Source organism: Pleurodeles waltl, chromosome 3_1 (assembly GCF_031143425.1).
Source record: "Pleurodeles waltl isolate 20211129_DDA chromosome 3_1, aPleWal1.hap1.20221129, whole genome shotgun sequence".
In the NCBI taxonomy this organism is placed as follows: Eukaryota; Metazoa; Chordata; class Amphibia; order Caudata; family Salamandridae; genus Pleurodeles; species Pleurodeles waltl.
This window is the reverse complement of record NC_090440.1, coordinates 769,355,408-769,380,779: the sequence shown is the minus strand read 5'-3', so window position 1 is coordinate 769,380,779 and position 25,372 is coordinate 769,355,408. Positions and strand designations below refer to the sequence as shown.

The window sequence follows — 25,372 nt, the reverse complement described above, 5'->3', positions numbered from 1 at the left end:
AGTCCAGCCCGAACTGCCAGGCCCTCCCGGCACTGGAAACAAGCATCCAGGGAATGGTTCCAGGGTATCACCCTCATCAGCCAGGCTATCTTTAATCCAGTGACTGTGGGCACTCAGAAACAGAACTGCTGGCAGGTAAGTATGGCAGCCCTGGGGGGTTTAGGTTAGTACATGGGTGGCCACAGGTCAGTACTAAACACGCACCTTCAGCGGCAAAGAGGCAGCCGGGTGCAACCACAGGATCAGCCTCCGAATGCTTTTTAACAGGGGGACCCCCAGGGGTCACAAAGATGCTGCAGGCTGGGTCCAGGGGCTCGGTTCTAGGACACCACAGGCCGCACAAGAAGGGGGGGGGCGCCTGCTGAATGTTGCTGGACTGGTGGTCAGATTCCCCAAGGCCAGGGGGCTGCAGGTGCAGGGGTACCTTGAGGCATCGGGTATCTTCATCCGGTTCTCTCGCAGTGAGGGTATCCTCCGGATTAGGTTGCAGGTGTCGTCGTGTTGGCCAGGAGAGGTCAACCCGGGCCATGGGCGTCACATGCAGAGTGGACAGGACTCACAGACCCAGTGTGGTTCTGGAGTCCTACTTGGAGTTTGTTGTGGACAGGGCCGCTGTCCTCAGGAGTTCCTGGCCCTGTGGTGGGCAGGTTGTTCTCTGGGGGTTTGGAGGGGTTGCTGGTCCTGCAGGATGCATCACCTTTTTGTAGCATGGCTTCTGAAGCTGCAGACAGGCTGATAGGGCTGGGGCCAAGTCACTTGTTGTCTGGAGTATTCACTGCTCGGGGGTCAGCTTAGCAGTCCTTCTTCTTGCTTCTTTCTTCTTGTCTTGAGGTCACCAGGAATCTGATGAGCTAGGTTCAGGGGTGTCCCTAAATACTAGATTTAGGGGCAATACAGGGGTCAGAGGGCAGTAGCCAGTGGTTACTCTCCGTGAGGGTGGCTACACCCTTCCTGTACCTACTCCCTTTGGGGAAGGGGAAGGGGTCACATTCCTAACCTTACTGGTCCCTGGTCTCCAAACCAAGATGGAGGATTCTGCAGGGAGGGGAGTCACTTCAGCTCCAGACACCTTATGGGTTCTCCTAGCTGGAGTGGTCACTCCTCCTGTTTTTCTTAATTTTCCCCACCGGACTAGAAGTCAAAAGTGGGGCTTCATCCGAGGAGTGGGCATCTTCACTAGGTGGAGGGCCCTGGGGCACTGTAACAGGAGGCCTAAGCCTTTGAGGCTCAGCGCCATGTGTTACAGTTCCTGCATGGGGGAGGTGTGAAGCACCTTCACCAGAGCAGGCTTGGTTTCTGACTCCAGAGGGCACAAAGGACCTCACCCCGTGGGGTCAGAAACTCGTTTTTTATTGACAGGCTGGCACAGACTGGTCAGCCTTACAATAAAGGGTTGGTCAAAATAAAAGGGGCATCTCTAAGATGCCCTCTGGGTGCATTGTACTATAAATCCAACACTGGCAACAGTGTGGGTTTATTGTGCTGAGACATTTGATACCAAACTTCCCAGTCTTCAGTTAAGCCTTCATGGAACTATGGAGTTTGTAATGACAAATTCCCAACGCCTGTTCTTAATATGGCCGCACTGCACTTGCAATGTCTAAGAATGGTAGTAGACACTGTAGAGGCATATTGCTCATGCAGCTATGCCCTCATCTGTGGAATAATGCACCCCGCCCTAGGGCTGTAAGGCCTGCTAGAGGGATGATGTACCTATGCCACAGGCAGTAGTTGGTAGGCATGGCACCTTGGGAGGGATACCATGTTGAATTTACCTTTTTCTCCCCGCCAGCACACACAATCTGCAATGGCAGTGTGCACGTGCCAGGGAGGGGTCCCTTGGGGTGGCACAATACATTCTTCAGTCCTGAGGGACCCTCCCTGGTCACAGAGCCCTTTTGCACCACTGGTACCTTTTACAAGGGACTTAGCTGTTTGCCAGGAGTGTGCCAATTATGGGAACAATGTTACAGTTTTAGAGAAAGAACACTGGTGCTGGGGGCTCATTAGCAGAATCTCAGCACACTCTCAGTCAAGTCAGCATCAATATCAGGCAAAAAGTGGGGATAACCATGCCAAAAGGGGCACATTCCTACAGCTGTAATAAAATGGCCCCAATGCGAGACAAACATAAACCATTTACCAATGACTAAGTGATTTTTGAAAGGCAAGATCTTGAGGGAATGAAAGTGATGGGCATGAGGTGGGCATGGTTAAAACCCCACAATTCTTACAACAGGTCAAAGCCCTTGCTCGCATGACCTAAAAAGGCAGACAACTTGCATCAGACTGCAGATCACTCCAATCCCCAGCCATCTATCCCATCAGACACAGTTTTTTGATGAAATGCAGAATTAGTGGAATTTACCTTTTTTTCTTGTTTACTGTTATTTGGCATTTGTGTCCCTCATTAGCACAGAGGATGTACTAAAAAATATGATTCTGCCCATTTCACAATTTGCCCCAAAATGTCCACCACAACTCCTACATTGCAAGGATATACACCAAAGTAACCATGGCAAAAGGGACAGAGACAGTAAAATGAAACATATCCAGAGATTCCGATGGAGAACAGTGACCCATGACGACCATCTACCAAAAGTGAGTGAGTACCAGTCAGCTGGAGTGGAAGAAGCTGAAGACATTGAAATGTCACAATAATGTGTAGAGAGAGCACTGATGTGAGGTGATGCTCAAATGACTACTGCCACTGATCTTAGATATCAAGTGGCAGAGAAATTGAGTTCTTTTGATTTATATGTACAAATTTCATCATCAAATTCGATAGAACCTTATTTTATTTGATTTCCGATCCCTTCCCTATATTCTTTACTTGTACTTTTTAGATTTAACATGATTCATTTTAGAGTAGCGTTTCCAACAAAATGCGTGTGGGAAAAAACATTACCGCCATGCCCTTTTGACAATTTTTCGAAACAAAGTACTTGTCACTTTATTTTATTTTGTACATTCTATTCAGCTCCTAGGGAAACCTTTTTATTACCTATTTTGCGTAATTTGCACACCCTTTCTTATAAAGAAGGATTGATTGGCATTCAAAGCCTTTCATCCAAACAAATGTGCAGCTCTATACTAAGTTTTATCAAATCCGCTATCACCATTAGGAATCGATATGAATTAGCAATGTGACTATTTATTAAGGGAATTCAAATACGGTTTTATTGTTGTATACGATTTTATAAGTATTTATTATTATATATAGATTTAGTAGGCTTAAGTGGCACTCTTGGATTTTATAGACTTGCAGATCAAAGAGTCTCGCCTTTTGAATTATGCAATAAGTACTGTATTTATATGATGATTTATATGTATGTATGTGTACTTTTATGGCAATACGCCGAATAAAGTTATTTTGACTGACTGACTGACTACTGCCACTGCGTTACCCACTCCTAATGGAACACCTTCCCCACCCGTGTCACCTAGGACTATTGTGTGACCTGTTATGAGGTTTGTTTTTTTTAGGGGGGGGGGTGCGCAAGCGTAGCAGCCGACATAACTTCCCTGGCTCCCACATTGACTGTAATTAATAAGGTTGTGTTCAGTAACACTATTAATAAAAGGAGCTAGTTAGCTCCGCAGGGTGTTAATTTCTAGCAAGCTGAGTCCTATGACATGCATGCCCCCACGTGGGTTTTATTCCGCTATGTGACCTGCACTCGAGCTTTGGTCAATGCCTGTAGTTTGAACATGCAAACACTGCAACATTCAAGAGATGTTGTATTGTACTGGTATCTATATAACGCTCTCCTTTACTCTTGTGAGGCCTAGAGAACTCTTAGTTGCTCGAATAAGCGCCTACACTGCATGTATCATTTACATGGCACTCCTACCCCGGCCTGGGCACAGAGGCCTCCGACTTTCATGCAGATTTTAAGCAAAAACTAAAAACAGAGAAACTCGGCGTGAAGCAGATAGATTAGTAAATCAGGAGTTTGAGGAACAGCATGCAATCCGGAGACAGAGAATGTGAAAACAGAAGCACATTTGGAACAACAATCGGAGCACTCCTCTTCCACCTGGGATGAATTGATGGAACTACAGGCTCCTGGGGCAGTGAGTGCGTCAGCATGGCCGAGGAGGCCTGGCAGTGTCAGGACGGATTCCGCTTCCAGGTTGCTGCTGCAGTGCACCCAGCTGCAGAGCCAGCTTCCCTGGACTGGAGCCTGCAGGATGGGAGGAGGGAGGGGGAACTGCTTGGAATGCCTGAAATGATTCCGCTTCCGCTGGAAAGGGAGCAGCCCTTTTAACTGAGCAGGGCTCGCAAATCTGACTCTGCGATCATCCCACAGGGCGGAAGATCTCACTACGGTCTTCAACCCACAAAACTACTACCGCCGTGACATGGCAACGTCCCCGCAAAAATCCCCCTCCACACCTAAATCCCCTACCCCTAAATCGCCTCCATCAAGAAAGAAAGATGACTCGTTCCTGGGGAAACTCGGCGGAACTTTGGCAAGGAGGAAGAAAGCCAAAGAAGGTAAGGCGTTCATGTTCACTTTAATCGATACAACAAACTGTACTGCAAAAAGTTCACGCGACCCACACCTTAACTGACCCGATTTTGTCCCCACACGCACCGATCTGAGTCTTTGTTTTGTAAAATATGGATGAAACTGTCCGTTTCCTGTTTGCTGCATGAAAGGACTTGTTTATATTTTCCTGGGTGTGCCCGCTTGTCCCGAACCCGGAATGCCCTGCTCCTCCTCTCCGTGAAACGTCACTGCCTAAAAATGTGCCCCGGAGGAAGATTCCCAAGAGAAGCAACGAAATGACGGACCCCGAAGCAGTTTGTCCGGACAGCTGCAAACTAGCACAATATAGAAGTATGCTTTTCGGCTTGTGAACTGCGGTTGTACTCTGAAATGGCAAACTGATTTAAAACAACGAGATTGAGCTAGAACAGAGTTTTACTATGAAACTATGTCTATAAAGCTGGGAAGTCAAATAATGTTTGTGAAAAGTTGGATCTTTCAAGTCAGACTCCCGAATGGACGTGGAACTTGTTGATACTTTGTTTGGTCATCTTACAGTTAGAATCCATCATTGGAAACTCCGCTAATTACTACTTTGTAACATAATATCATGCATGGCTACTTGGTATCATGCAATGCGACCCCGTGGTTTTTAACCTGACGTTTCGCTGCTTACCACTCTGCAATCCATATTTATCGTAGGTTAAACACACCCCATAGACGTTATAGCCAAGACCAATGTAGTGCGAATTTTGCAGAATTATGGATTTATTACGTTTGCCCCATAATCCGCTGTTTTACTAGAAGCAATGGCTTTTCCACCAGTCACTAAAACAAGCAACCCAAATTTTCTAGGAAGTACTTTGAACATTTTCAGGAATTTAAAAAAGTGCCTTCTTTGTTTAATTTGAAGTGTGATTCCACATTTTCAGCAAAGTAATAACCTCTCCTAGAGACAACATTGAAGTGTAGTTATTAAATTAACCCCACGTTTATCAAACTGCAATGCATTCGTCTGTCAGTATAGAGCCATTGCCATTCACACTTAACTCACCTGGACAGTTCTCCTTAGCCAAGCAAATCATTTTGCATAAACGCCCCTAAAAGGCCACAAATAAATTGACCTTTGTCGGGCATGCAGATCTCACCCTGCTGCTTTTTAGGTCGAGCCTCAAGTGCTCTGGCCTATTGTAATCTCTCTTTGGAATTTTAACCACGCCCATCACTAACACTCGGTAATGGAGTTGCCTTTCAAAAATCCTTTTCTATCATTGGTAAGTGCTTTACCTTTGTCCCTCCTTGGGGCAGTTTTGTTAGCGCCTTGGCCACTGACCCTGTTTCATGTATAATTGCACGTTTGCCGATATGTTTGACTGCGAGCGAACTTCTTTTTCTTTTCGTGTCTCTCCTTTGCGCTCACACTTATGGGGGCCGTAGTGCTTTGAATCGGCTCACTTATGTCAACTGTTTTACTTTTCATTTTCAATTTATGTGGCAAGAAAACTCCAGTTAGGAATTTACAATGCAAGTAGCAGCAAACACAAAACCCATTTCATTGCAAATGCTTTTTTAAACTTGGAGTCCTGAACTTTGCAGTCATATGTTTATTAACATGAATAACATCAAACAAGTACGAGCATTCAAAGTTTTTCCAGGAAGTGGTCACAACTTCCACATCAGGATCCGATTTAAAATGACCATCAATCAGCATAAGTGTCTTAAATATACCAATTGTTGGGGCAGAAAATGTTATTCATTAGTGCCAGAGGATACTGATGTGACTTAACAAATTAAGATAGCTGTTTTGGAACAGTGTGTAACTTATGGCCAAAGTACACAATTTTGGAAAGGCTCAATTAGCATTTCATTGTTCTGTGGTCAATAAACAAGGTACTTGACACAATAAAAAGCACATACAGTGACCCTGATATTCACCACACCAACCACGATACTCAGGACCACCACCACCAAAACCTTCATAAACTGTCAAATGAAGTTTACAAATCACAATATCCCTCGCCCTCTCAACTCAGACTTTCTAAAAAGCTCAGGCTGTATTGAAGACTACCAGGTTACCAAATAGAATCCCTGATCAACGTCCACCAAACCCCTCTGTCACAGACTGCTTTGAATCTTCTTCTACACTCAACATATTGAAGAGTTGGATCAACCTCATGGATAAAGCCACATCGGCAGCTACTCACTCTTACCAGGCCACTCTCCAGGGGTGTAACACAGGCCTCTGCAGTTCCTACAGTGCAGGTGGCCCACCAACTGAGTGCCCCCATTTATTGTAAAGCCTAAGGATGTTTGTGAGATATGGGAATCAATGGGGTACTTCATTGCACTATGCAGGAGGGCTCCATCATGTGTGTTATGACACAGCCACTTTCATCAACGCACCCTCCCCTCGTAACTATTTTCCTCTATTTTTGGACTATTTACCTGTCCATCGCCAGTCTGTCTGTCTTACACACACACCAATCCCTCTATTCACATCTTTTAAACACCACATTGTGGTGATGTAGCACTCTCCTCCTCTGCCCCATGTATGATGGGACATATCTTGCAGTAGTTTGTCTCTTTTTTGAACTTCGTGTCCCTCACTCCATACTGCCTATATTTCCTGGTGACATTAATGTGACCCAAATAATCATCAGTAGGATACATCCTTTATTCAGTTTTTCTCAGGCGTCTTTCAAACACCATGTCCTTCCCCAATCTTTCTCACTGTGCACCCTTGAATCCCATACTCACTTTATCATCACTGTGTAAACATCTCACAGCTGACCCCTTCTTCCCCATGAAACAAACAATAGTCAGAATCTCTTCTCAAACTCCTTTTTCAAATTCCCCTTATCCAAATATATTTATGTAAGCATATCTTTTTTGTGTAGCATGAGACTCAAAGCACGGCCTGGGGACTGCATGCTGCCCTCCAGGCATATATGCAGCCCTCTGGTCCACAGCTGCACTGGGCTGTTTACTCAATGCAGTACAAACATTAAAAAGATGTTCAATAAACAAGTAGAATTTATTTAAAGGATAATTTCCATTAGAGAAAAGAAATAATTAGGGTGCCCGGTTCCACTTAACAATAGGAACATCTTCAGATTTGAAGACATCTGGCAAAAAGATGTAAAAATATAATAAAGTCTCTTCAAAATTAAAAATATTTATTCCAATAACATACAGAACCGTTTCATAATAGTACATCAGATTATAGCAGTGCATTGAGAAGTATTTTTTTTAAGTAATACTTTTCAATCATAAACTTAGAAACATTAATTCTTCCCCCTCACCCTGACAACAATGCCAATGGTGAACTAAGATGTAAGTCAGTTGCTATGTGCACTCTCTGGGTGGCCTGTGTTCCTATTATACGTGAAAAACATGATAGTTTATTAAATCAAACACAGGAGAAGTTTTTGTACAGTGCACACCCTAAAGTTATGCATTTCAAGGTAGCCTTACCTGTGACAATGAAGAGAAAGGAGAAAAAGTGAATTAAAACAATTGTCTAGGATTGCACAATTTGGTAAAGTTGGAAAACTGTGAATAATCCCAGGTTTTCTGGTTTCACATTGCGCAGTTCAGTCACTAGATGTACATGCTTCACTTTCCTTACAACCACCTAACCAACAACCCCACATTTCCTGCCCTAACACCCCCCCCATCCCCACTCTGCCCATCAGCCTGCTGGCATTGATGCAGCCCTCTCTCACATCACAGACCAAACCTTTTGGTCCCTAGGAAAATGTTTACGAGTAACCGTGGTGTAGCATACACCTAGCCAAAAGGCAGTGGAGTACTGTACAGGGTTAAGTAACATCATACAGTCAACAAGTGATAGGAGAAGTAACTGGGGTCTACAAGCAAAAGTGTACTTTTACTGCGTTGTGAAGTAGCATCATTTAAAGAGGTGCGTCTATTACTGTTTCGTAAATTTAGGTAGCATTGGAGTGATCCTGATAGATATAGGGTTGTTATGCCAGATCTTGGGTGCATAGATAGGAAAGGCCTGCTGGCTTCCTTTTCATTGTTTTACACTTCTTAGGCGGCATTCTGATTGTGTCCTAGATGTGGGTGTGCGAAAGCCAGCAGAGATGATGAGCTTATCTACAAGATAAATAGGGGTGCTAGTTATGATGGGTTTGGAGATGGTGCAGTTGTTTTTGAAGGTGGTGTGGGCTGGTAAGGGGATTAAGTTGAGTAATGTGGTCATATTTCTTCAAGCCCTGGAAGTGACATGCTGCAGTGAGTAGGAGTCTGGGAGACAATGGACTAAAGTTCTACCATCATCCAGATGCAAGAGCATATGAGGACTTGAACAATAGTTCTGAAGTCACTTTATATTAGAAACATTGTAGCATAATGTTTGAGGTGTTAGCCCATTACCTCGAGGAGGCACACTACCCTTGCTTGCCTCCGTAAGATTGCCTCATCTGAAAACTCATCTGATATTTTTACTACACACTCTAGCCTCTTCTAAATTTCCACAAACTCCTTACCCCTTCCTCATAGTTTTCTCTTTGCCCCAGAAAACTTATCTATGCAAATTAAGGAATTTCTGTACCCTTAAGCACCAGCAAATCAACAAGGAATCCTTCTACATTCAATTAACAGTATTCCACTTGAATATATTTTCATATTATATGAAACCTATCGCCCTTAAAACAATTCAAATTTGAGTAAAATATATTTACTATGCTGTATTCTGGTTTCTATGCAATGTATTTGTATTGTATAATGCTATAAATGTAAGCTCTAGTATATATTTCAATTATCTGGTTACAGTATATTTTTCTGTTCATTCACCAATGCCCTGTTTCCATGTTTATCATATCAACTGTCTGTAAAGTGCTATTCTTCCCTGCATCAGGTGTTAACAATGCTATAAAAAACAATAAAATAAAAACTTGATCTCCTGACTGTGAACTTACCCTTAATAACTCCCCATCTCCATTTAATGCCGCTGTCCACCTGATTAAGATGTGAAACCTCAGTTTTAGCAATTTTGCTACTTGTTTTTTCCTTCACAGATTAGCATTAGGAGAAACGTTCTTAACATTTTTTACCCACCCCACTCATATCAGCCACTTAGCTCTTTTGAACATGTTCAGTACATATATTTGCCCCTCAATTCTCCCATGTAGCCGATCCATATACTCCCTTTAAGTAATACCAAACAGTGACCTTTCCAACCCATTCTATACACATCACATCATACGACTTGCTTTCTCCTTCAGAGATCAACCCTCTCTCACTCTCTGTTCAACCACAAGGCCCTATTTGGGACTTGCAGCTCAATGTCTACATTCATCACCCTACATCCCAATTCTTCATATTCTTAAAAACCCTGAACCAGCTGAGGTTTACCAGGCTCACAATTGTTCTGTCTGGCTCACAAGTGTTCTGTCTTTCGTTAACCTATTTAATAGTTTCTGACTTTGCAAACTCACTTTTACAAAAAACAGTCCTCTCACTTGAACGCACCGTCCTCATTACAACATGTTGAATTCACTTCCCTTCCATCTCACCCTTTTTGTCATCTCTGTAGAATTCTATGGGATGACTCCCTTAACACTGGTTGTTGCTGTCACCTTCTTATACATTATATGCACAATAGAAGCCCAGTTTGTATCCTATTTTACCAGCTACTCTTTTTCTGTTTCATAGTCATTATGACTCAGTCCGCTCACCTCCCTGCCAGTTGGCATTCACTAGTTTTTAGAAGTGGGCTGTCTCCAATTTTCTTTTTACTCCATCTCTTTTACCAACATACTCTCATTTGGTCTATCTTCTTATCACAATGCTGATTATATGCAGACCTTATGCTTTCCTTTGTCTCACCTCACTTTCAAACAAATCACGGATGGGCTCACCGCCACCATTCACCGGATGACCCCCGTTCCTTATGCACAACTCATTTACACATAATACCTGCTGATTTTTCTGTTCCTACAACTTACCTGATTTTCTCAGCATTCCTTTATACACCCTAAGCCCACCTGCTCAATCAGGATCTTCGGTGTACAGTTTAACCCCACCAAGCACCTTCAGTCTGTTATCTCCTCCACTGCTACAGCTGCCAAGTTACAACTACTAATTGTCAGAAGGTTTCTTTCCCTATCCTCTTCAATACTCGTAAGCTACTGGCCAACACTCTGCTGTTGAGTGATTTGGAACAATGCAAGAGTTTACAAATGAGATTCCAGCAATATTAATTTCCCCTCCACATGAAGAATAATTTATTTGCCCTATGTACCCTGTTTGCAGTTATCCCAGAAAATCACTCAGCTCCCTACATAAATATTAAGCAGGGTGTCTCCTGGGAAAGAACAGCCCATGGACGTCAATTAACCAAAATTTCCAGGGGTAGAGGAAGTGACATCACTCACCCTTTGACCTTAATGACATCACAGGAAGTGACATCATGGGACCTTTGACCCTGAATCTTTCCAGGAGGTGATGTCATGTGACCTTAATCTTGAGGACATCACAATTGACATCACCGATATTCCATAACAATAACTGCATCATTAATATGAGAATACAATACAAACAAATGTCTGTTTTAGATAGCACCTACATTATGGTGCTGACGTGATCTTCAAAAGTGGTGGGTAATAATACTTGCTCTTAATTGTAGCGAGTGAAGCAAATGAGCCAGACTTCCTCTATAGAGTGTGTAGAGGGATTCAAAACCTGCATACTCCTGGTTCAGCATTTCAAGCCATTGCTGGGGCAAAAATCACAGAAGCAGACTGGCTCAGTGCCCTCAGCACAGATCAACATAGCCCTACAGACAACCTTGAAAGGACATCAACAGTTTCAACGAGAACTGTGTGTACTCACTTGCACCCATCATATCAAACCTGCATAGTAGATGAACCAAGCAGGCCAGCTGGTACACAGAAGACCACCAGACCCTAAACAACACAATAAACAGCTAGAAAATACGTGAAAGGGCCAGCCACAACACCACCAACAGAGCTAACTACAAGGCGGCATTCAGATGCTATCACCGGCAAATAAGAGACACCATGAAAAAAGCATTCATGAACTGCTTTGAAGGAGGCTCCAACAGCTACAAATAGATCTTCACAATCATCAAGGACTTCACCTTGCCCTCAGCTAGTGTTGTTGTGTAGGTTCTCATTATCCTAATGAGACTACTGGATTCAGGCGTCCGAATCACCTGTACTGTGGGGGACTGAGTCTGATCCCGCACCATGTGACACCCGTTGGCCTAATCTGGGTTTGTTCCGGCTAACTAGCAGTGCCTCATCTCCACCCAAGAGCAGGGATGATTGGGGCAACCGTGCACATGACACACTTGACTCCTCAGGGGAATCGTGGTAGCTCAGATCTAATCCGTTTCTCTCAGTTACATTAGTCTCACATTTGCAAGGACAATCAGAGGCAGAGTATAGTTCCATAAGGTTTTATTGAAGTAACTGCATTTTAGATAGTAAAGCATATATTGCAATAACTAGGACAATGAAGCACAATAAGAGTAAAATTGTGACAAGGAGAGTAAAACACAAGAATAACGCTACCATACTGTCACTAAGGTTTGTGGGCATGGTTCCTACCTAAGCTATGTTAGAGCACAGCATGTTAAGTTCTAATTCTGCCTTTCAGGTTCCCCCTGGGAAGAAATCATCCCTCATACCTGAGCAAGAGGCCTGGTGTCTACATAAGCATCTGTAGTGAAGCAATCAGCCATCAGCATACAGTTGTGTCATCTGGCTGGAATCTCCCTTTATCGTACATGGGTCAAAGTTGTGTTTTTATAATAAAACAGCTGATGTTCCAAGAAAGGATCCCCACGTAAGAGTGTGTATGTTTCTGTGAACATTGGAGACAAAGCGTACCACTTTTGCCGGCAACCTGTCTTACTGCAGCCTTGAGAAAACCACAAAGTGAAAGAAATATCTTGTTTAAGAATGCAGTGCTGACTTATACGAAGAACAGCTAGATAGAGAAAATAAAACAAGACAGCAAATGTGGCTAATGTTAAAATAATATAGTGAAGCTAAATAAAATATATCTAGGTTAAAGTGCACAGCGGCAGGCCTAGTTTGCTAAAATAATGTGTATAAACTAAAGCTAAAATGGCTACACAACAGTGTCAACAACATCGCTGCCTCCTAACAACTTTGTGACAATCTATCCAACTCCTTCCACAGCAAAATCACAAACCTCTACAGCAACTTTGCACACCAACCCAACCCCAGAGAGCTCATCACTAACCTACCCAGCATCATCCAAGATGGCCACCTGAACAAATGGACAACTCTCATCAGCAACAACACAGTGGCAAACATGCAGACCATCCAATCAGGGATCCCAATGGAGCCATGCCACCACCACATTTACAACCCGGGAACATCACCAATCGACGCCATCCCACCCCACATCATCAACACCTTTATCATGTCTGACACATCTCAACATGAATGGAAACTTGCAGAAATCAAAGCCCTTCTTGGGATGTCCACAACCCACCTGAATTAACTGAGCAACTTCCAACCCACCTCCCTGCTCTCCTCCATCATCCACAAAGAGGCCATACAGAGCGGCACCAACAACACCACCACCACCACCCCATTTGGAACATCTCAACTTCAAGCTCCACATGGATGACAAAACAACCATCCGAGCCACCCTCGCATACTGACCCTCGGGTATGCGCTTGAGCTTCTGCGACACCATCACAGACCAAGTGCACCCCTAGCCTTAGACTCTAAGGACTACATCTTCCTCAGTGACCTAAATTTCCACATCAACGACCCTACCGACAACAACACTGCACACCTCCTCGACAGTAGGAGCATCCTCTGATTGACCTAGATTATCCACAACCCTACACACGCTGCAGGACACACGCTGGACCCTATTTTCAACTCCAGCAGCTGCATCAAATACAGCCATGTCACAGAACTCACATGGATTGATCATTCCATCATCCACTTCAGCATCTCCAGCCCCCACACCTCCACCCCAAGATGACCAGCACTCCCCACTGGAGGTGGAACAAAATCTCAGAGACCAGCTGGGTGGACGTCCTCAATACCTCCAACCCGACTACCAGCACCTGGATCATCAACTGTGCTGACAGCAAACATCTGGAGAGGAGATGGCGTGCCAGCAAGGACGCCTCTGACAGAGTAGCCTTCAAGACCTCTCTCAACCTCCACCATCGCCTGCTGAGGGAAACAAAGAAGATAGCCCTTGCTGCACGCAACATCACACCCTCACAGGAGCCATGGAGCAACTTTGCCCACTTCTTCCAACATAAGATCACAACCACATACCAAAGCTTCAAACCCCGACCCACACCTATGGACTTTCTCAATAGATACGCCACCACCCTAACGAACACAGACCACACTGACCACCTGGAACAGCCTCTCCACCCAGGATATCACCTCCACCATGAAATCCATCCACTCAGGAGCCCGCACCACATCCTCAACCTTGGGAACAAAAGGATCGGCCAGGAACACACCACACTGCTCAACACCTCTATCACCATTGCAGCATTTTCTTACACCTGGAAACACTCCGCCAACTCCAAAGAACCCAAAAACTACTGGCCAATCTCCCTGCTCCCATTCCCAGTGAAGATACTAGACGATCATCAACAAGCAACTCATGACCTACCTGGATCAGAACCAGCTATTCGATGCCTCCCAAACCAGCTTCCACAGCAATCACAACACCAAAACTGCCCTGATCACAGCCACCAACGGTATCCGAACCCTCCTCAACTGAGGAGAAATAGCAGCTTTGATCTTCCTCGACCTCTCAGCAGCCTTCAACACCGTATCCTGTCACATACTGATTGAAAGACTCAACCACATCGGCATCCAAGGGGATGCGCTGAGATGGATCACTTCCTTCCTCACTCGAAGAAGCCAGGGGATCCACCTTTAACCTCTGAACCCAAGAAGATCACCTGCGGTGTCCCCAGGGCTCATCCCCCAGCCCCACGCCCTTCAACGCATATATGACCCAGCTGGCCAACATCATCAGATCCCACTGTCTCAACATAATTTCCTATGCAGGCGACACCCAACTCATCCTCTCACTTACTGACGATCCCTCCACCACCAGAACCAGCTTCTACATATGCATGACAAGCGTCGCTGACTGGATGAAAAACAACTGTCTGAAGCTGAACACAGGCAAGATGGAAGAACTGATATTTGGCAATAGCAGCAACACATGGAACAACTCCTGGTGGCCATCAGACCTAGGACCTGCACCCACTCCCTCCAATCACACCAGAAACCTTGGAATCATCATTGACAACAAGCTCACCATGAAATCACAGATCAATGCTGTACCCTCTGCCTGCTTCCTTACTTTGCGTGTGCTACGCATGATCTTCAGATGGCTACCCCTACAGAAGAGACACACTGTGGCACAGGCTCTCATCATCAGCCGGCTGGACTATGGAAACTCCCTCTACATTGGAATAGCTGCACATCTCCTACAGAGACTTCAGACCATACAGAACACTGCAGCCAGACTCATCCTTGGCCTTCCCTGATGAACACACATCACACTCCACCTCAGGCAAGTCCACTGGCTTCCCATACAGAAGAGATGCCAATTCAAGCTACTGACCCACGCACACAAAGCTCTACACAACCAAGGACCCGTGTACATTAACCACTGCCTGAACTTCCAGAAACCATTAAGATAATTATGCTCTGCCTTCCTTTCTCTTGCCTATACTTCCCCCATCTACCAAAGCAGAAATAGGTGACGCTCATTCTCTCGCATCAGAGCAAAAACCTGGAACAGCCTCCCCATCACCTCCAGACCACCACTTCACTTCCGTAATTCCGAATGGCCCTCAAGATCTGGCTGTTCAAATAAGCTTCTGGGACCTCCAAGCATCTGGATACCCTATCGGGTAATTAGTCGCGCTTTATAAATCCTGATTGATTGATCAATTGATTGCGAAGGCCATCAGAGGGCAACTCAAAACCCACCTCGAATTTCACCACCTTCTAAATAACACACAGTCAGGATTCAGAAAGAACCCAGCTCTGAAACAGCACTCATTGCGGCCATTGACCACATTCTAATCATCCTGGACCAAGGAGAAACAAAGGCCCGCATCCTGCTCCATCTCTCTGCAGCCTTTAACACTATCTCTTATAACACACTTACTCCTACAGACTCCCCAAGGTTGGCAGACATGGATCCACTCTCAAATGGATCTGTTCCTTCCTCACATGAGGAACCCAGAGGGTCAGGTACCACCTTTACATTGGAGACCAAAGAACGGATATGCAGAGTCCCACATAGATCGTCCCTCAGCCCTATCCTTTTCAACATATACTTGTCACTGCTTGCCAACATCATCTGATCATAAAACATCACTGTTACCTCCCCACAACAATGACACCCAATTCATCCTCTCCCTGATTGACAAGACAACTATCACCAGAGCCAACTTCACCAACCGCATTAGCATGGTAGCAGACTGAATGAGAACCAACTGCCTGAAGCTCAAATGACAGAAGTACTGGTCTTCAGCAACAAGATATTATAAAGGGCCACTAGGGCCTCAGAGCTAGGACCACTGTCCACACCCATACACCGTGCAGGAAATCTAGGGATCATCCTAGACGACAAGCTCAACATGATTGCTCAAGTCAATGCAGTGTAAACCTCCTGCTTCCACATCCTATGCATGCTGTGAAAGATCTTCAAATGGTGGCCTCAGAACACCAGACCAACAGTCATGCAAAGCACTTATCACCAGCAGGCTAGACTTTGGCAATACTTGCTACACCGGAACCTACAAACTACTCCTAAACATACTCTGGACCATCCAAAACACTGCCGCAAAACCTCCTATGCCACACAACCATCACACTGTACCTCAGAAAGCTTCGCTGTCTCCCCAGTCACAAGCGCAGAAAACCTCTCAAGCACACATACAAAGCCCTACACAACACAGTACCAGAATACCTGAACAGCATCATATTTTCATCAGCACACCAGACACCTATATTCTGCCTCACTCGTGCACACTCCCCGCATCCACATAAGCAAAACTGGAGGTCGCTCATTCTCCTACATTGCAACCAAGACATGGAACAACCTCCCTCAACACATTAGAGCCTCCCCCTCGCTTCCTGCATTCCAAAACACCTGACTCACCATATAAGCACCTTGGAGACCACACAGCTTCCCAAGCGCCTGGATTAGTGTGCTATGCAAATCAGCATAACACTACTAGAGACATCCAGGAAAGTGTTACCGATCATGGATTTGATACAATTATATTTTTAAAGGTGGCACATATTCCTATTAACCCATGTTTCTTACATTATAATCCAGGTTTAAGTAGATTCTGTCCCATGAGCAAGTAGGATGGATTCATCTGGATAAGTTCAGCAAGATCATCTGGGCAAGGCATCTGAGTCAAAACAGAACATTAGAAGTTCACGAAGCCAACACCCACCTTTCTTCCCCCATGGTGGGACTGACCTTAGGAGTCTAGAGCTGTCTTTGTACTCGCACCTACCCTGGGACAAATGACACAATGGTCCTCAGGGTGTGGAGAGGAAGTTATCCCTAACCAAGAGAGCATTAGCAAGGTGCATTGGACTGAACCCTCTGTGTAATTGTCTCTAGGAAGTCAGCTGTTGAGTAGCCAGTAGGATGTGAGAATCCACCTTGCCGACCCAAACCAACTGACTTGCATCACAAGATAGTTGGGAGCTTTCAGGAGAGATTATATGACTGCGAGACTGAAGAGCCATTGCCATGACATAAACTGATAAAATATTTTGTTTATTGGGAAAGGGTATGGTGAATTGTTGCAAATCTCCAAGGTTTGGTGTGGCTGGTCATCATGTGTGTAGAACCATTTGGACCATCAGTAAATGCCTTACAGTTTTGCAGATACCATGGTTTAGATGCTAGCTCTAAATCCAGTTTTCATGACTACTATTAGGAACTTCTATTGGTTTGGGATGTCACTGTTCCAGCAACTATTGCAACTGTTTGACCATTTTGATTGTGATTGAGGAATTACCAGGAGGAATATGTGGAAGAAATACTAATTTACTGAGTAATTCCGCATTTTGTAGAGGACCCAGCAGCTAAACTGTAATGATCCTGATTTTCAAGACGAGAATATGGTTTTAGTGCTGTTTAGGACCGAAACTGCACACTATTCAGTATCCAAGGGAGGGAAGCTGTTAATTTGAAAAAGTTCCACTCATAATGGCCAAAAACATCCATTTACTAAAAGGTACATAGCTTAATGAATACAGTGCACCAAGAGTGCTTGCACAAACATATACAAACCTGATGAACAGACATGTTCACCCAAAGCTGGCCCTCCAGAGGATTCAAAGCTGAAGGGCCTGGATCTCATCATCAGTTATTTTTATTAATACTTCACACAAAAATGTTTAAGTCAAATTAGAGATCTGCGGCGAAGAGACTGGTAACTGCTAACACTGGCCCCATAAAGGGACAAGTCTGGGATGTCTACTAGGAACCCTAATATATGTCTGCTCTCACAATTACTTGAGAATTGCCACTGGTTACGATTTGAATCTCTAAAGTTCCGGCTTTCAACTAATGAAAATATAAAGGCATGTATTCAAACTACCAGAAATAAAGCAACAGATGAGTACGTTTTTCTATTATGTCTGAATTCACTCCTGGAGAGAACTATGTACTTAACGTTTCCACGCATAAATAATCCTCAGAAATTTTAGTTTCAGCTAGCGAAGCAAGGAACTCGTGAGATGTCTGTTATATGAATTTGTCCCCTTGAAGCAACATTAAGCAAGCTGACTTTTTTTTTTCTTAGCGTTTTTAGTTATTTTAATTTTTGTTTCACACAAGGCATGATGGGATACGAGGATTTGATTCACCACAGTCATGTCTCTGAACTGACGAACAAAGAAATGTTGCACCTCGTAATAATCTGTCTTTGAAAATAGCACATTATCCTATAAACGTGGCCGTGGCACATTATCAAATAAGTGACACACGAATCAAGTTAAAAGTATAGTAAAATAGAAATGGCATCAAGTGGTGTTCAAGTAGAAAGAAGATGACAATGTGAAGATTAGAGACTCCAGTACCTGCTATATCTAAATGTTAGTTTGCGAGTAGATTCGATTCGACCCTGAGTAATTATTTTTTTCACTGCTATGCGAATATTGTGGAAGGAAAAAATGAACTTCTCTTTGGTTCGTAGACGGTCAAACCTCGAGACCACTAAATGCTGCTAATTTGACTAGAGCTGCATACATGTGGCCTGTGTAGCACACGTGAGCAAGGTTGCTGAGGAAACTGACTTGCGTCATGTTTGTACATTGCACAATACAGTGGCACAGATGGTCTGCGTATTGAAAATGTCAATAGAAGGAATGCAGTACAGGGTGCAACGCAAGCCCCTGCGTCACAGGGGTCTCTAGCCCTTGAGGCCTCAAGAGAAATTATTTTCATGACTTTGATGGCTGAAATATGTCCACTGTCGAACGTTAAAAGTGGTGCAGTTTCCTGTGCTTTGTTGTTTCATTAAAATACATAGTTGTGTAACCAGGCTAATAGTTATCTGGTTTGCCCAGGCCTTTTACATTTACTATTCATGAAAGTGCATCTTGTAACACACTTAGGTTTGTCATTTCAAGTATAGCTTTCTTAGTAAAACGGCATGTCAATGTAAATGTAATGGTAATTTCAATTGAAAATGTGCTGTATTTAATGGCAGTGTGCTACCACACCATGACTGCTCCACTCTATGCCACTCCACTCTACTCTGCAAAACTCCACACCACTGCACTCTACTCTGCACTACTCCACGCTACTTCGGTCTGCACCACTCCACTGCACTCTGCGCCACGCTTCATGCTATGCCTCTCTACTCTACCCTGTACCATCCTACTCTATGCCAAAGCTCTCTTCACCACTTTACTCTACACCACTGCAGTCTTCACCACTGCACTCTACACCACTCTGGTATAGGCCACACCAATCTACTCTGCACAACTACATTGTATGCCACTATACTCTATTCCACTCTGCAACAATGCACTCTACTCCATTTCACTGTAAGCCAATACACTCTATGCAAATGCACTTTACTCTGCAACACGAATCCACAGTACTCCACTCTAATCTACTCTGCAACACTGCACTCTACACACTTTACTCTACGCCATTACACTCTGTCATGCTATGCAACTGCAATGTCCCCTGGCTCCCTCCACCCAACATATTTTCACTTTACTCGGAAATAGTCTACTCTGTGCTACTGCACTCTATGCCACTCTTTTCCACTCTGTACCACTTCACTCTGCCACTGCAGTCTATACCACTCTACTCTTAACCACTGCACTCTACACCAATGCACTCTACACCACTGCTCTCTATGCCACTCTACACCTCTGCACTCTGACACTCTACTCTGCAGCACTACATGCTCACTGAGCTATATGCCACTCTACTTTACACTACTCCACTCTATTCTGCTCAACTCAACACCACTTAACTCTGCACCACATTATGCCACTCTACTCAGTGCAACTCTACTCTGTGCCACTCTTCTCGGTGCCACTCTACTCTGCGCTATTCTATGCCACTTTACACCACTCCACTCTGCACTCTACTATGTGCCACTCTAATCTTCCCTGCTGAATTCTACGATGCTGCATTGTACGCAACTAAATTCAATGCCACTGCATTCAATGCCTCTGCAGTCAATACCAAAATATATGCCTTTTTATGCTTTGGCCCAGTAGATATTTAGCACGCCTAATGGACAAGTGTCACAGTTGTAGAGAAAGTGTTTCTTATCCTTGCTTCATTGGTTTGCTTTCATAGTGGTGCATGCATGATAAAGTTGCACACTAGTGTAAATAGCATATAATACTTTGTCATTGTTTAACTAAAGAAAACTCTTCCCCAGCGGTGAAATCGGTATACAGCTATTTTACAAGACTTAGTGGTCCGTTGGAAAATGGTCCTCTCTGAAGGGTCACCCCAAACCTTTTGTGATCCTCCTCCTCTTTTTCCAACCTCCTATTTGTTGGTTTTAGGACTCTAGGCACTTTACCACTGCTAACCAGTGCTAAAGTGCACGTGCTCACTCCCTAAAACATGGTAACGTTCGCTCATACCCAATTGGCATATTTAATTTACCTATAAGTCCCTAGTAAAGTGCACTAGAAGTGTCCAGGGCCTGTAAATTAAATGCTACTAGTGGGCCTGCAGCACTGAGTGTGCCACACATATATGTAGTCCCTTAACCACTGCCACTTCGACTTGACATTTGAAAGTACTTGCCAAGCCTTAAATTCACATTTTCCTACACGTCACCCCTAAGGTAAGCCCTAGGTAACCCATAGGACAGGGTGCTATGTAAGGAAAGGCAGGACATGTATGTAGAAGTTTTACATGTTGTGGTAAGAAAAACTCCCAAAGTCATTTTTCACTAATGTGAAGCCTGCTTCTCTCCTAGGCCAACATCAGGGATTCCCTTATATGCCTTTAAGTTGTAAAGTCTGATCTGAAAAGAATAGACTTGTCATATTTGGTATGGTTGGAATGGTAGTGAGAAATCCTACTTACTGGTGAATCTGGATTTTACATTACTATTTTAGAAATGCCACTTTTAGAAAGTAGCCATTTCTCTGCCCTCACTGCCATCTCTGTCTTACAGCCTGTCTCCAATCCACGTCTTGTCTGTGCTGGTTGACTATTCCCCTAGTGCATTCCACCCAGACAGCCATAAACACAAGACACAGCTGCATTAATCTGTATACAGATGGTTTTGCCTGGGCATGAAGATGTGTAGGGGCTCTCACTTACATTTCAAAGGCCAGTAGCCTGCCCTCACGCAAAGGACTGATAACCCCTCCCACAGGGCTTCTGACAGACCGGGCTGGGTTTAAAGAGGAACTTGTGCACTTCAAAACCACTTTTTGAAGTTTCCTCCACTTCAAAGGCACTTTTGGGTAAATATACTGGGTCTGTGACCTCACCAAATCAGAGACTTCCTTACCTACAACTGGGATCTGTAAGAGTGACTGTCTGCCTACTCAAAATGCTCATCTGGACTGCTTTGTTAGCCTGCATGTTGTCCTGCTGTGTGCTGACTCTGCTGCAAGGACTCTCCTTCCCTGCTCAAGTGCTCTCTAAGGGCTTGAATTCATCTTGCCCCCTGTTCTGAGGTCTCAGGGCTATCAAAGATTTCACTAAAGAAGAGAAAATGCAGCACATCCAAAAATCGATGCAACTGCTGCAAATTTTGACACAACGCCTTGCCGGATTAACACACCGCCTGTTCTGCTGCTGAAAAATCACTGAATCGCTTTCTGGATCAACACAGTGCCTGTTGCCTTTGCTCAATGCTTTCTGGGTTTTCCACGCATCATCCCTCGGTGACAAAATATCCCTGCATCACAGTGAGGAACCAGGGCTGCGCTCCTGGAAATCGACACATCGTTTTGCAGAGTGGAAACAAACAACGCATCGCCTTTGTCACTCTGGAAAAATGAGCACATCACTTTACTTTTCGATGCATCTCCTCCTCTGCGGCCCCTCTGCATGGTTATTTTTGAGTATCCCCAGGACTGTGTGTTTAAAAGGATACAACCACTGATTCTTAAGGATTGAGACTCGTATAAACTTTTAAAAAGTGATATCTTGACTTGTTCATATTTTGTCGTTTTGGTCTTATTTTATTTAGTTAAATATTATCTATTTTCCTAAACTGGTGTGGTGTCTTTACAGTGTTACTGCATGAGTTATCAAACAAACACTTTACACATTGCCTTCTAAGTTAAGCCAACCTGCTCTGGGAGGGTGAGTACAGGATAATTTAGGTTGTGTTGTGACTTACCCTGACTAGGAACGTGGTCCCTACTTGGACAGGGTGCATACCTCTGCCAACTAGAGACCCAATTTCTAACAGGATCAGACTGCATTTGCTAACTGAATGAGGAGGTTGAATAGTTGTTTTCAAAGGTACTATTTAAGTTGATGTAAAGCTTCTCCTGGGATTTTGTCTATAACAGAACGGTCAAGGAGAAGACAGTTGGTAGGGAGCTTTCAGGTAACTAGGGCTTGGTTTCTCACCTCATCATCTCTTACTGCATTAAGGAAAAACTAGAAGCATCTAGAAGAGATTGTTTGTAGAAAGTTAAAGAGCGATCAGATGGCCCTCCAACATTTTGGAAAAGTCAAAGGTAGTATCATCATGTCTAAAACAGGCACCCCTTTGAGCCTGTCAGCAACACATTTTTAGGTCTCATATACAGACAGCTTTTATCCTCTATTGGCAAACTGTCCTATTCTATCCTATTTAAACGTAGAATAGGATTTAGGTTTGCCCATTGCACATGAATTGATGGTTTTTATGTCCATCTCAGTTATTTGCTCCTAATTCTGTGCCTTTCCTCTCTATTCTTGTGGATGGCCATCTGAGGATTATTTTGGTGTCACTGTATTTTGATTGGATCATTGGATCCTTCCAATTCCAATGTCAGACCTGGCACTGCATTGACTGAGAGACTATTTTCTCTTGCTCTCAAGGCTCTCTGTACTCCATTCTCAGCCCCTTGTTTTCACAATTTAAACAAGCATTTGCAATGCAACCAGTCTCACATTTGTGAAAGTTAGAGCTCTTTGCGTTTTACTTTTGTTTAGCTTTAAATGCAAACAGGATATTTTTTGTACTGACTTGCCATAAAATGTATAGGATAATTTGGGGGCAGGAATTTAGGGAGAAATACCACAACAGCAGTGTCCTAGTGAAGAAAAACAAGCAAGAACATACACTTACACTATACTTACCTACACTATACTTCAAAAACTCACCTCTACACCATAAGAGTATCCCATTCCCCACTGAAAAACCAACTAACTCGAAAGAAACTACCTACTGGCAATAATGAGCAGTAACTTGCTGAAAACACTGCCAGATCTTGGCCGTATTCTTGCAGCAAACACTGTGAACAATATAGCTATCTCTAACACTGCAAACCTAAACTGACATTTCATGTTAGCATTGCATCATTTAAAAGCACTACTAGCAAGCTTGAGGTTACACATACTGCTAGTATACGCTGCAATGACTGGAAATCATAGGCTGCTATCTTTGTCAGCCTGTGAAGGCAAACCACTAATAGAGAACATCTATATTGCAGTTAATGAGCAGCACACACTCACGATTGACACCGATAACCATCAACAGTATACAGAATGGAATCATTGCCAGCTTTTTCGGCTGCTAATTTGGAATGTAATAATAATGTACACAAACTGCCAACACTGCCAGGAGCTAAGCAAAAAAAGGACACAGGGAAACTTAAACTACAAATCAAACCAAAGAGATATAAAGTGAATTCACTGAATTTATTTTTGGCCTGATAATTTCTTTGGAATCATTCTTAACTGCACAGCTTATCCAAAGTCCAATGAGCCTTTCTATTGAGATAGAAGAAAGGATGGAGAGGTAAGAAAAGGGAAGTTATAAGAAAGGATGGAACAGTGAGCAAAATAAAATGACAAGGATTGACAGGGAAGCCATGAGAGCGAAGGGAATTGGACCAAGGGTGGAACATGAAAGAAGAAGAGGCAGAGAGAAGAAAGGAGCGATGAGGAATAATGTTGAGGGACGGGAAAGGAGAAAGAGGGCGAGAAAAGGGGTAGGGGACAACAAACAAAAATGATTCAAGAAAAGTAGTAGGGCGCACGGAAGGGTGGAGATACCATCGGGGACAGGTTAGCAAGCCAGGCTATAAAGTGCACAAAGTTGAAAGAAAGGAAACAAGAGGGCACAGAGTGGGTTGAAGTTTAGAAACAGGCTTAAAGTTAAGTGTAGCAGCAAAAATGCTGATGGGGAAATTCAGAGGGGCAGGAGAGAAAGACTGAGACGTGTACAGCCAGGGGGGCAGATGTACAAAGCTAGGAGAGATGAAAAGAGAAAGCGCTTGGAAGGGAAGAAAATAAACCAGACTAAGAGGCAATGAGGGAGAATAGGTATACAAAAGAAGATAATGTGCGAAAGGACAGGTCAGTCTGCAAGTGGTAAGAAACAGAATGCCAGGAAGAGGGAACACAGTGATGATTAAGGGTTAGGAACAATCTGGGTGGAGAGGTTGTAGAAAAAAAGAAAGAGGGTGGGATGATAGCGTTAGTAAGAGGTGCAAGCAAAAAAATCCAAAGATGAACAAAAAGAAAACAAACGACAGCCAGCAAAAAGTAATTATGGAAAAAAAGAGAGAACACGGTGCTGGGGGTCTAGGGGCAGGCATGAGAAGAGGGCATGGCCGGGATTCCTTCCGCTGGGATCCTTCCCTTCTCTCTGGGGTGAGCTGGGAGGAGGGACAGGAGGGTTGGCTGCTGCTCCTGCTGCTGCTGGCTGCGGAGCTCATATTGATGCAGAGAAGGGAGGACAAAAAGGACACACACAAGGAGAGTCAGGGCGAGTTTAAGGGACCCCTTAAAGAGGCAATGCCACTGATAGCCTTGTGGGGCCCGGGAGCTGCCCTTGTTTTGTGTATGTTTTTGTGATGGGTTCTAGTTTTTTACAGTGTGTTTAGTTTGTCTAAATAAACGGTAGGTTGCATTTTCACTGTATTTAAATGCAGGCTTGTGGGATCATGCTCATACAAACCTCACACCTGCAGTCACTAATCAGCAGAGCACTCCCTTGAAGCAGCTCCGGAGCGCAGCAGCTGGTCTTTTCTGGGTATATATTTCTGGATATATAACAAGGAAATTAAAACTCTCATCCCAAGCCACGTGTGGTAGCTAAGATAAACAAGGGTGAGCTGGTCCTGGAAAAGCCCCCCTCTGCTGCAGGGTTTATG

The 25,372-nt window shown here is 44.0% G+C and overlaps 1 protein-coding gene across 1 annotated transcript in view; it reads left to right on the top strand.

The window, feature by feature from the left end:
• Positions 1 to 4,139: 4,139 nt before the first annotated feature.
• PARVA (parvin alpha) overlaps positions 4,140 to 25,372 on the top strand; it is a 196,507-nt gene continuing 175,274 nt past the window's right edge. Inside the window, exon 1 of the mRNA XM_069223585.1 lies at positions 4,140 to 4,501. Within this exon, the coding sequence (XP_069079686.1) occupies positions 4,366 to 4,501 (136 nt within the window). The 5' untranslated portion in view covers positions 4,140 to 4,365. The remainder of the gene's footprint in view (positions 4,502 to 25,372) is intronic.